Source organism: Scyliorhinus torazame, chromosome 7 (genome assembly GCF_047496885.1).
Source record: "Scyliorhinus torazame isolate Kashiwa2021f chromosome 7, sScyTor2.1, whole genome shotgun sequence".
Classification (NCBI taxonomy): domain Eukaryota; kingdom Metazoa; phylum Chordata; class Chondrichthyes; order Carcharhiniformes; family Scyliorhinidae; genus Scyliorhinus; species Scyliorhinus torazame.
In genome coordinates, this window is record NC_092713.1 from 91,886,967 (window position 1) to 91,899,547 (window position 12,581).

The window sequence follows — 12,581 nt, forward strand, 5'->3', positions numbered from 1 at the left end:
TAAAATAGTGCAACACTATTTTATTAACTAGAAACTGTTGAACACACTTTCACTGTGGGTAAACACGATGTTAGATTAAACTAAAGACCTATGCCTGTCCTAACCAGTCTATGCACTCAGCCCATGGTGAAGATCTGTGCTGTAAGCTGTAAGCTCTGTCCTTCTGAGAGGCTGCATCCCGAATGAGCGGGAAAATTGATGCCCTCTGTCTATATAATGAGTGTGCTCTAACTGGTGATTGGCTGCAGTGTTGTGTGTGTTGATTGGTCTTGCTGTGTGTCCATCAGTGTGTGTGTCTGCACCATGATATACTGGTGTATATTATGACAGCATGTGTATCCACGAGAAGCCACTTGAGAGCTGTGAAGTGCTCTCACACCTAATAAGGTCAGTTCCTTCAGGCTGTGAAGCTAGAAGCTGTTCACAGTCAAAGGCAGTTGAAGTGACCATCAGCATGTAACCAAGAACAGGGCTCTGTCCTAGAAGTGTTTGCTAAGACAGACAGGCTGCAGCTGTAGTTGCCCCTGTTATGGTATCCACAATATTTAAAGATGGCTTGAAGGCCTCACAGCCAAAAAGCCCCACACTCCTGCAACCACCCCCACTGCACGCCCCCCAACCCCCCGGTCCAGGAGGACACTCGATCTGAAACGCTTCAGTCCCCTGACCAACCCGACCCTCCTGAGGGGTTCTCCACCCCACCCGAGCACTGGGACAGCAGCTCCAGTGGCCTTGGGCTGCATGCCGGATGATGGAAATGGCTGCTCACCTCCTCAGCTCCCCTCAGTAGCCATTGCGCCAGTTCACGTTTATAAAAAGGTGCATTAATCGCCACTGGGGAGCCGGTTAATTCCCGGGAAGCCGTTACATTCAACTTCAATCTTGCGAATGAGGTGGAAATTAATGCAAATTGAGGTTAATGATATGCTCGTCATATTTGGGCGAATTCTGGAACTCACAATCGGGAGCAGGCTGGCCACTTGGATCGTAAACAGATTCGCGCATGGCCCGAATCTCGATTTTGGCCTTCCCCGCTCGTTAATCGCCGTGCCCCAATTGTCATAATATACACCAGTTTATTATGGTGCAGACACACACACACACACTGATGGACATGCAGTGGGACCAATCAGCATACACAACACCGCAGCCAATCACCAGTGAGAGCACACGTACTATAAAGACAGGGGACAGGAGAGTTCCCGCTCATTCTAGTAGCAGCCAACTCGGAGCACAGAGCTCACAGCCTGCAACACAGACATTCACCATGTGCTGAGTGCATCACCTGGTTAGGACGAGGCAAGGGTCAACAGTTAAATCTGGTCTTGCATTTACCCACAGTTCAAGTATGTTAATATAGTTAACCTTATAATAAAATAGAGTTGCACCACTTCCAGTGCTGGTGACCTGTTTGTGATCCAGAACACCCATCACATCATGATACAAGGTGTGGTTGCACACTAGCACTTCTGAGACCCACCTGCAACAAATCAGCATTTCGGCATCCTGAAGTATGGAGACCATCAACCCGCCGCCGCCGCTCCGCATCGCCAGCAATCTCGGGGTCAAGTGGAAGATTTTTAAACAGCGCTTCCAGCTCTTCCTCAAAGCCACGGACACCAGGAAGATTGCTCTGCTCCTCTCCACGGCCGGGCAACACGCCATCCACATCTTCACCTCCCTCACATTCGCAGACGACGAGGGCAAGACAAAGTACAAGACGGTTCTCCTCAAATTCGATACCCACTTCAGCATGGAGGTCAATGAAAGCTTCGAAAGATACCTGTTCCAGCAGCACTTGCAGGGTAAGGACGAGCCTTTCCGTTCCTTTTTAACACACCTCCGCATCCTTGCGCAGTCCTGCGGCTATGGGCCCACCTCCGACTCCATGATACGTGGCCAGATCATATTTGGTGTTCTGTCGGAACCCCTGCGTCAGCAGCTCCTCAAAATTAAGCAACTCACCCTAGAGACTGCCATCGAGACCTGTGTCCTGCATGAAAATGCCACCAGCCAGTACTCCCACATACAGGCGGCTGAAACGGCGCGGCAAGGTCCCCACGAGGCGGAACGGGTCCAAACAATTGAACACCTCCAAGGCTGCAGCCTGGATGAGGGCGGTCATTTTGCGCGCTTTCCGCGGCCTCCCACGCTTGTATGCGCCAAACGAGGGGACGGTGATGTAGAGGAACATGATGCGCAGGCGCGCACCACGCAGGACCACACCACGCATGCGCGGTGGCGCAACGAGCGTACTGACGTCACGACGTGCGGCAACTGTGGCTCCGCCCATTTAAAGCGGCAATGTCCTGCAAATTCACGACAATGCCTACGATGTGGCAGACTTGGCCACTATGCTGCCTGCTGTCGAGCAGCTCAGCCTGCCAATTCACATCGCTTCAGCCAGCCTCGCAGGAACGTTCGGGTAATTCAATCCATGTTCACCGAGTCCGATTCCGACTTCCCGTAGATCAGTGATGCTGAGGACCCAAGGGAGCCTTTTCGAGTCGCTGTTATAACAAAGAACAGACTGTCCCCGAATGAAAACCACTAGCCGCTGTCGGTGCACAGCATTAATCCAGACGACGAGTGGTGTGCCACCCTGACGGTCAACCAGAATTCGTCGCCCACCTCAGAAACTTGACTTACGAGTTTTACAATGTTGGACTCTTTGATCTGTTCTGTTATCCTGTTTCATCATTCCAGTAGTTTTTATATAATGTTCATTTCGTTGTTGGTGTGACACCCTATTTCTCTGCACCAGGCACCTTCCTGTGTAAATAGATTAGCCTCATGTACATAGTCATGTAAATAACACGCACACACATAGTCAGGTACATTCACTACACAATATTTATTGTCACGCAGGCACATGTTCTTTATATAAAAGGGGGGATGTCATAATATACACCAGTCTATTATGGTGCAGACACACACACACTGATGGACATGCAATGGGACCAATCAGCATACACAACACCGCAGCCAATCACCAGTGAGAGCACACGCACCATAAAGACAGGGGACAGGAGAGTTCCCGCTCATTCTAGTAGCAGCCAGCTCAGCGCACAGAGCTCACAGCCTGCAACACAGACATTCACCATGTGCTGAGTGCATCCCTGGTTTGGACTAGGCAAGGGTCAACAGTTAAAGCTGGTATTGCATTTACCCACAGTTCAAGTATGTTAATATAGTTACCCTTATAATAAAATAGAGTTGCACCACTTCCAGTGTTGGTGACCTGTTTGTGATCCAAAACACCCAACACATCACCGATGAAACGCAGTGGTTAAATCGCGCCCTTTATTTCTTTTGAATCTTAAAATTCTTCAGCATTCTTGGGAGTATTGACATACAGAGGGATCTGGGCATTCAGGTCCATAGTTGCATGAAAGTGGCAATGCCAGTGGGTAAGATGGTCAAGAAGGCATACGACACGCTTGCCTTCATCGGCCGGGGTATTGGGTCCAAGAGTTGGCAGGTCATGTTAGAGTTGTATAAAACTTTAGTCAGGCCACATTTGGAATATTGCGTGCAGTTCTGGTCACCACACTACCAGAAGGACGTGGATGCCTTGGAGGGAGAGCAAAGACGGTCTACCAGGATGTTGCCTGGTCTGGAGGGTGGTAGCTATGAGGAGAGGTTGAATAAACTCGGATTGTTTTTGTTGGAAAGACAGAGGCTGAGGGGAGACCTGATTAAGGTCTACAAAATTAGGAGAGGTGAATACTCAGAATGTTTTTCCCAGGGTGGAAGACTCAAATACAACAGGCCACAGGTTAAAGGTGAGAGGGGGAATGTTTAGGGGAGATGTGTGAGGAAGGATTTTCACACAGAGGGTGGTGGGTGCCTGGATCATGTTGCCAGTGGAGGTGGTGTAGGCAGGCACAATAACAATGTTTAAGATGCATCTTCACAGACACATGAATGGGCGGTGAATGGATGGATACAGATTGTTTGGGCAATAACTGACAGGTTCAAATAAGGAATCTGATTGGCGCAGGCTTGGTGGGCTGAAGGTCTGTTCCTGTACTGCAATGTTCTTTGTTCTTTGCAGAGTTGACTTGACAAACTTTTAAAGTTGTTTTCCTTGGATAATCTTTATTGTCACAAGTAGGCTTACACCAACACAGCAATGAAGTTACTGTGAAAATCCCCTAGTAGCCACATTCCAGTGCCTGTTCGGGTACACAGAGGGAGAATTCAAAATGTCCAAATGACCTAACAGCACATCTTTTGGGAATTGTGGGAGGAAACCGGAGAACCCGGAGGAATCCCACGCAGACACAGGGAGAACGTGCAGACATCACACAGATAGTGACCCAAGCCGGGAATTGAACATGGGACCCTGGAGCTGTGAAGCAACAGTGCTAACCACTGTGCTACCATGCTGCCCTAGCAATGATGCCACAGCATACAAGGGGCATGATTTAATGGCCTTGTTGCGCCCAACTTGGTGATGTTCGAGACCGTTCAATCTCGCGAGAGATCTCACTGGGCATGATCCAAATCTGCATATTTAAATGAGCAAGTAGGCTAATTTGAATATGCATTAGTAGGATTCTCCCGGCATCCGGGACCTAACGGCCGCACCTGGAGACCGCACCAGGGTGCCGTTTAGTACTGATTTCCACAAATGTGGACCAGTCATAATGGCACCTGGGACAGTCTCCCAGACTATTAAAGCCCTCCAGGCAGTCGGGGACAGGGCAGGGTGTTACACTGGCACTCCCTCTGGCACCCGGGCATTTAGTACTGCCAGCCTGGCACCCACGCAGTGCCACCTGTGCTGCGGGCAGGGTCAGGGCCTACACGGGCATGCCCCTCTCCCATCAGCGGCTAGCCTTACCTTGGCGCCCCAGTGGGATCTGTTCGACTGTTTCCCGTCTTCATAAAGATGTTTGAATATTCAATGAGGGGGGTTTATGTGATGTGACATGCAGGCCGTTTAATAATATTCAAATTGATGAAAAGGTATTTAAATAAGGATGGGAACCACGTTACATCACTGGTAAAGGGTGGGGAAAATCGGGAAATGTGATCCCACCAGCGAGAATCTCGTTGCCCGACTCTTGCGGGATTTTGCGTCCGCGTCGCCGTTTTCGCTGACCGTGAACCGTATGACAAATATTATTTACAACAACCAATTCTTGTTTATTGCATATTACAGGCCTGACTGTTTTAGGGAGGCTAAAATTGCAAAAATTTTAAAGGTTTGTCAATATATATGCAAAACATAAAATAATAATGTGTACATATAATGAAAAATATCTAAGTGAAGATGCACCTATAGTGCATAAGCCCATTCAAGTTGAACATAGAGGATGCAGATTAGATACGTCAAGAGAAAAGGAAGAAGAAAGATAGATTTGCATTTATACAGTGCTTTTCCTGCACCAGTCACCCCAAAGTGCTTTACAGCCATTCAAATATTTTTGAAACGCCATCACTATTGTGATGTACAAAATGGAGCAGCCAATTAGTGCACAACAATCTCCCACAAACAGCAAAGCATTATTGTTATTTTACAATATTGACTGAGGGATAAATATTGACCATGACACTAGGGATAACTCCCTGCTATTCTTCAAGATAGTGCCAAGGTTCTTCACCCAAACAGGCAGATTTGGGATGTTGTTTTAACATCTCATCCAAAAGATGGCACCTTGAGCAGTGCAGCACTCCCTCTGGGTTGCACTGCAGTATCAGCCTTGATATCTATGCTCAAGCCCTGGAGACAAACTTAAACCCAGAGCCTTATGACTCAGAGGCAAGAGTGTACCAGTTGAGCCATGCTAACTCTAAATAACAACTGTGATACCCAGTTTGGGTTTTTCAAAGCCCACAGATTGCAGGCGCAGGGAAGACTAAGGGAGGCAGAGAGATCTGAAGGTTTTTTGATACCTTGGAACATTGAGTAAGAATAGGTGATGATGAAAGGAAGCTTTGAAGTTTATATGAAAGTTGTCTTTGTAACTGAAATTAACATTAACTTCAAATACTTCAGGAATGATGGGATTAACATTCCACTTGGTTGGAAAATTATCGGCTGTGGTTGCACAATTTCTGACATGTGCCCCGAGCTGATAGCAGGAATGCTAAAGCAGAAACTCATTGCCTTGATTGAGAAGCTTTTCACCAAAATAACAATTTAAACAATACTTTGTCAATTTTATTTTAATTTAGAATGCTTGTTGAACTTTTAAAACAGCAAAAAGGATTTAAAGGTTATTTCTAATTTAAGCTATATTTAATAATGATTTATTAAAATTGTAGAGCCATACAAAGGCAGCTCACCTCTCTGGGCAACTCTACCAGGAAGTTTTCATCAACAGCAAAGGTCCGGAGATTGTGCAGATATCCAATGGTGTGAGGAAGAGACTCAAGTTCATTACAACTGCAGTCAAACTCCTCCAAGACAGAAAGTCTGATGCAGAGAGGAAAACATAGTTAAACAGCTTTTAGAGTCCAATGTTGGCTGCAAAATCCAAATGATTGAGACACCCAACTTAAGACAGTAGGTTAGAAATTCTGTTTTGAGTGCAATTGGAATTATGGGTGCAAACTGAGCTCGTTTTGAGAAGCATATTTTTCCTCTCCCCTCAGCCCTCTCCCCTCAGCACTTTCCCCTCAGCCCTTTCACCTCAGCACTCCCCCCTCACCCTGTACCGCGAACCACACACCCCTGCACCCGCCTAACCATGATGGTGTACTGTGTGTTGCAGGGCCACGTGGTGACCGACCTGGAGCACCCGGCAGACATCGCCCGCATCCAGCACCTGGATGGCCAGCCGACGCGGACCAACGGGGCGCATCAGGCTTACACCGCCCCCGGCCAGCGCCTGGGCGGCCAGCCCACAGGGTCTCTCGCAGCGACAGGGAGGGCAGCTCCAACAACAGTCCCCCAGCCCAGTCCAGTGACAACACAACGACACAGGACGCCAGCACACAGGGGACAGACAGACACGACACGACGACACAGGACACTAGCACACAGGGGACAGACGGACACGACACAACGACACAGGACACCAGCACACAGGGGACAGACAGACATGAAAGGACACAACACGACACCGAGACGGAGGGGATAAACAGACAGGACATGGCACCCCAGTGGACCTCCAATCACGGGTCCGATGAAGATACTGAGGTTGCGTCACAGCTCTCTCCTCCACCCCCCGCCATCGCAGAGACACTCACCTCGGTTGGCCATGTTAATGGTGAGGCTTCTGGGACACTAACTGGTGGCACCAAATAGCTGCTCCGGTACAGCAGGTGGAGGTAGGAGCAGCCGAGGGGCAGGACGGTGGAGGGCAGCCCAGCCCCGGCAAACACCTGTCACCCGGACGAGGCCCAGGTCCCTGGAGTTCCCCCGCCTGATACAGTCCACCCAAGTGCACGAGTGCATCCGCCTCCAGGAGCAGGAAATGGTGCCGGTCATGAGTGTCACACAGGCCAACACCGCACGGGTGGCGTCCGGGGTGGAGACAATGGTGGCAACGGCGTCGGGCCTAGGTCTGGGCCTGCAAGGCCTGGGGCTATCCGGGCACGTGATCTCCGCGGCCCGTGGTCTCGGGCTGCCGTCGCACAGGAAGCCGTGGGCCAGAGCCAGAACATCGCAGAGGCACTCAACAACCTGGCCCAGTCCCAGCAGGCCATGGCCTAGTCCCAGCAGGCCATGGCCCAGTCTCTGCAGGCCATCGCTGACAGTATCAGCGCCATTGGTCGGGTGATAGACGGCGTTGTACAGAGCCAGACATGGATGGCGCACTCCCTGAGCTCCATGGCCGTGAACGTCCAGACCCCACGGCGCGGCGGCGATTCTCCCACCCGGTGGGGTGTCGGAGAACCTCGCCCATGATTTTACGGTGGGGCAGGTCTTCACTTAATAGCTACTTTAAAAAAATAAATTTAGAGCACCCAATTCATTTTTTCCAATTCGGGGCAATTTAGCATGTTCAATCCACCTACCTTGCACATCTTTGAGTTGTGGGGTGAGACCCACGCAAACATGGGGATAATGTGCAAACTCCATACGGACAGTGACCCAGAGCTGGGATCGAACCTGGGACCTCGGCGCTGTGAGGCAGCAATGCTAACCACTGTGCAACCGTGCTGCCCCTCTTAATGGCTATTTAAGGGCATTTTCCCACGCAGCCTTACTTTGTAGGCCAGCAGGCACTCGGTGACTGAATGTGGGAAAATAATAAATTCTCACCCTCGATCTCGGGCAGGGATAACCGGTGCATAATCGGAAGGTGCTTCCAGAGAGGAGGTACCCTGCTGTCAGGGACGGTGGGGGGCTCTGGCCCTCCCTGCAGGCCTACCCCACAATGCCAAGGTTGCCCCGTTCTTGACCACGTCCCCCTCCTCATCCCACCCCACCCCGGGCGTCCTCTACCCTCCCCACGACTCCGGATTTGTGGCTCCTGGGACCTAAGCCGGGATTTTCTGCTCCCGTTCATGTCAGGTAGGCTCGGCGACGGCGTTGTGTTTCACGATGATGTAAGAGCAAGAATTGATTGTCCCATCTCCACCATCAGTGACGGGCCACCTTCCCTGATGTTCAACATTGGATACCTCATTGTAATATATTAACATATAATTATCAGGCCTGTATACCGGAATCCTACCACCATGTCAAAACATCCATTCATGGCGGCGTGATGTCAAAATGGCATAAAGCATGACTGGTCTCAGAAGGCATGCACCTCACAAGCAGTACTTCCAGGCAGCTCGGAGATGAATGCAGCGTTCAGGGGAGAAGGTCTTGCCAGTGTCATGTCAGGGTGGTGCTAGGTTAGTGCCAGCTTGATGCCAGGAGTCAGTGGTGCTGTAATTTGAAGCCAGGGGGGTGCACCTGGGTGAAGATGGTTTTCTGGTTTCCTAGCTGTGCATGTTGCGGACTTTTAAAATGGCTTTTGTGTGACTGATTTGATGGCAGGATGGGCGAATCAGAAGCCACCTGCAGTGATACGTTGTGAAACCCTCACTGCAATTTTTGTTTCTAAGTCCCTGACTATATGGCAGAAATAGCTGCCACTGCCGTTGACGGCCTCAGTGCCGCCTTTCCCTCCTGACATCAGCCTTTGCTGATATCGGAGAAAATCTCCGCATGGTGTTGTAGTGCCCCTTCTGGCTCCTCCGCTCTGTGCCTCTGATTAGCCAACAGTTCTCCAAGGCGGGACTTCCATCCAATTGCAGACAGGAGTTCCAACTGCTGCCAATCAGAATCCACTGAGAATGAAATGGCAGTGGGCCTGTCGGAATCGGTGGGGATGTGTTCCCTGTTGACTCTCAGGGTGATAGAATCATAGAATTCCTACAGTGCAGAATGATGGCGTCAAGCGCTCGCCATCCTGAAAATTCAGGCCATGGTTCTGCTCTGCTTTCATGGGAGTAGGAATCAAATCTGAAGAATTGAGGAACGCATGTGATTTAACTTAACGCTTTACAGTATTGATGTTGCAAAAAGAAAACCTGGAATAACTGAGGTTAAGCCATTTCCAGTGCTCAAAGATTTTATCCGATGGCCCATCCTTCATATATCGGTTTAAGCAGCGAGTGTTACCAAGACAGAAAATGCTGGAAATACCCAGCTGGTCAGGCAGCATCTGTGAGAGAGAAACATTGTTAACATTGCAAGTCAAATATGACTGGGCCGCATGGTAGCACAGTGGTTAGCACTGTTGCTTCACAGCGCCAGGGACCCGGGTTTGATTCCCAGCTTGGATCACTGTCTGTGCGGAGCCTGTATGTTCTCCCTTTGTCTGCGTGGGTTTCCTACAGGTGCTCCGGTTTCCTCGCACATGTCCTGAAAGACGTGCTTGTTAGGTGAATTGGACATTCTGAATTCTCCCTCAGTGTACCCGAACAGGCACCGGAGTGTGGTGACTAGGGGATTTTCACAGTAGCTTCATTACAGTGTTAATATAAGCCGACTTGTGACACTAATAAAGATTATTATTATGACACTTCTTCAGGAAAAGAGTTATATTACACTTGAAACGCTAACTCTGTTTGTTTCTCCAGGGATGCTGCCAGGCCTTTGAGTATATCCAGCATGTTCTCTTTTTATTTCAGATTTTCAGCATCTGCAGTATTTCGCTTTTATTTAAGTATTAGTAAAACATTTGCCCGCTGGGCACCACAACAGAGCCTAATCCTGTCATCATCTACTTACCCTCCAATTGCATTGGGTAAAATGTTAAGCTGATTGTCATCCACCTTCAATGTTGTAAGTTTTTTCAATATTCCTTGTGGACAGAAGAGATAAAAATTCAGTAACTCGTAACTGGCAAATTCTTAAGTAGTCAGTAAATACTTTACTGTCCTTTCTACTAAATTCACATTGATTTTGTCTATATGCACATACACTAATAATACATACACAAACACACACATATATATCCATATACATTTGTACACACACATATAAATTATATCCTAATAAAGTGAAGCAATATGTACTTTTCTCACATTACTTTCTCTGCGCCGCACAACTGTCTATACATTTATTTACTACTATCTTATTTCACCCCATTTCAAGTGAAGGGTCAGGTCGCAATTCAAAGAAAATAGCAATTCATTTTATTTCCTCAAATACAGTGAAGTACATGTGTGCTCAGTGTATCTTTTTCTTGGACACTCTCTTTATGCAAGTATATGGGGCGGGATTCACCGCCCCGCCCTGCCCCGCCACATTTCTGCCACGACCGGCCAGCAGGATTCTCCGTTATGCCAGCCGGTCAATGGGGTTTCCCATTGTGGGGCAGCCCCACGCCGACGGGAAACCCCCGGCACCGGCATAACGGAGAATCACGCCGGCGGAGAATCCCGTCCCAACCATGGTATTTATTTTTCATTCTCTAACTTACTGATCTGTCTCATTGATTCCTCAGTAAGAAAAGAACATGATGGCTGGTTGCTGTCTCTTAACGCATGCCTCTTGGGAAGGAAGTCGTCCAGTGCTGCACCATGAGGTAGCCCTATAATTGCTGCCAACACAACTAACATAGCAGTGGTGACATATCTACATTCATGTGAGATGAGACATGGGCCGGGATTCTCCCCTACCCGGCGGGACGGGGGGTCTCAGCGGGATGGAGTGGCGTGAACCACTCCGGCGTCGGGCCGCCCCAAAGGTGCGGATTTCTCTGCACCTTTAGGGGCCAAGCCCTCAACTTGAGGGGCTAGGCCCGCGCCGGAGTGGTTTGCGCACCTCCGGCCGGCGGGAAATGCCTTTGGCGCCACGCCAGCCGGGGCCGAAAGGGACTGCGCTGGTCGGCTGCTGACATCATCCCCGCGCATGCGTGGGGGTGTGTCACTTCCGCATCGGCCATCGCGGAGGCTATGGCCGAGGCGGACGGAAAGGAGTGCCCCCACGGCACAGGCCCGCCCGCGGATCGGTGGGCCCCGATCGTGGGCCAAGCCACCATGGGGGCACCCCCTGGGGCCAGATCGCCCCGCGCCCCCCCCCCCAGGACCCTGGAGCCCGCCTGTGCCACCAGTCCCGCCAGTAAGGCAGGTGGTTTGATTCACGCCGGTGGGACTGGCATGACAGCAGCGGGACTTCGGCCCATCGTGGGCTGGAGAATCGCCGGGGGGGGGGGGGGGGCGCCGACCGGCGCAGCGCGATTTCCGCCCCCGCCGAATTTTCGGTGCCGGAGAATTGGGCGGCCAGCGGGGGCGGGATTCACGCCGCCCCCGGTGATTCTCCAACCCGGCGGGGGGTCGGAGAATCCCGCCCATGATGTAGGACTTCGGTGTCACCCTAAGATACATAGTCATCATTCGTACTAGCTCCTGTCACTCCTCTTCTGATGAGCATATCCTTCGTATGTTCAGAGATTTGTGTAGAAACAGGCATTGGACGTAATGAGATTGTTGAAGCTCTGTTTTCTGGCTGTCTCAATCTGCCAACATTACATATAATGAGATGATGGCTGCTCAGTCCTGCGTGCTATCTGACATAGACTGAGTAATTTCAGTGGATGGTGGCTGGGTGTAATGTGGCATCTTTAGGAGAAACACCTCCATAACCCATGTCTTCTCCTGCCAATCCCCTGTTATGTCCAGTGACCTTTGTGGAAATAGGTCATCGAAGCTTGCAATCTCTACAACTCAATCTGGAATAGCAGAAACCATGGGCTGGATTTTTGCCAAGGCGGGATCATCCCATTGTTTGGATTACTGATTTTTGGGAGTGTCTTTTACATTATGTTTATATTAGCGTGTTGATCTCAACAAACTTCAGATGGACTGGAATGAGCAGAAAGGTGGCAGATGAAGTTCAATGTGAGGCGATACATTTTGTTCAGAACATGGAGGGACAATATAAAATAAAGGATACAACTCTAAAGATGGTGCAGAGCAGAGGGACTTGGGTGTATATGTGCATAAGCCATTGAAGGTGGCAGAAGAGGTTGAGGCGAAGTTAATGATACATTCAGAATACCTAGCGCACAAGAACAAGGAGGTTATGTTGAACTTGCATAAATAATTAGTTCAGCCTCAGCGTGAGTGCTGTGTCCAGTTCTGGGCACCGCACTATAGGAAGGACATGAAGGCATGGGGAG

At 49.8% G+C, this 12,581-nt stretch overlaps 1 protein-coding gene across 10 annotated transcripts in view; it reads right to left on the reverse strand.

The window, feature by feature from the left end:
* The window catches only part of lrrc7 (leucine rich repeat containing 7), an 895,132-nt gene that overhangs the window by 250,307 nt on the left and 632,244 nt on the right, over positions 1 to 12,581 (reverse strand). For all 10 annotated transcript variants that reach the window (XM_072511053.1, XM_072511057.1, XM_072511054.1 and 7 more), the window contains 2 exons: positions 10,187 to 10,259; positions 6,298 to 6,427 (listed from right to left, as the gene is read on the reverse strand). In XM_072511053.1, coding sequence (XP_072367154.1) covers positions 6,298 to 6,427; positions 10,187 to 10,259 — 203 coding nt within the window. The remainder of the gene's footprint in view (positions 1 to 6,297; positions 6,428 to 10,186; positions 10,260 to 12,581) is intronic.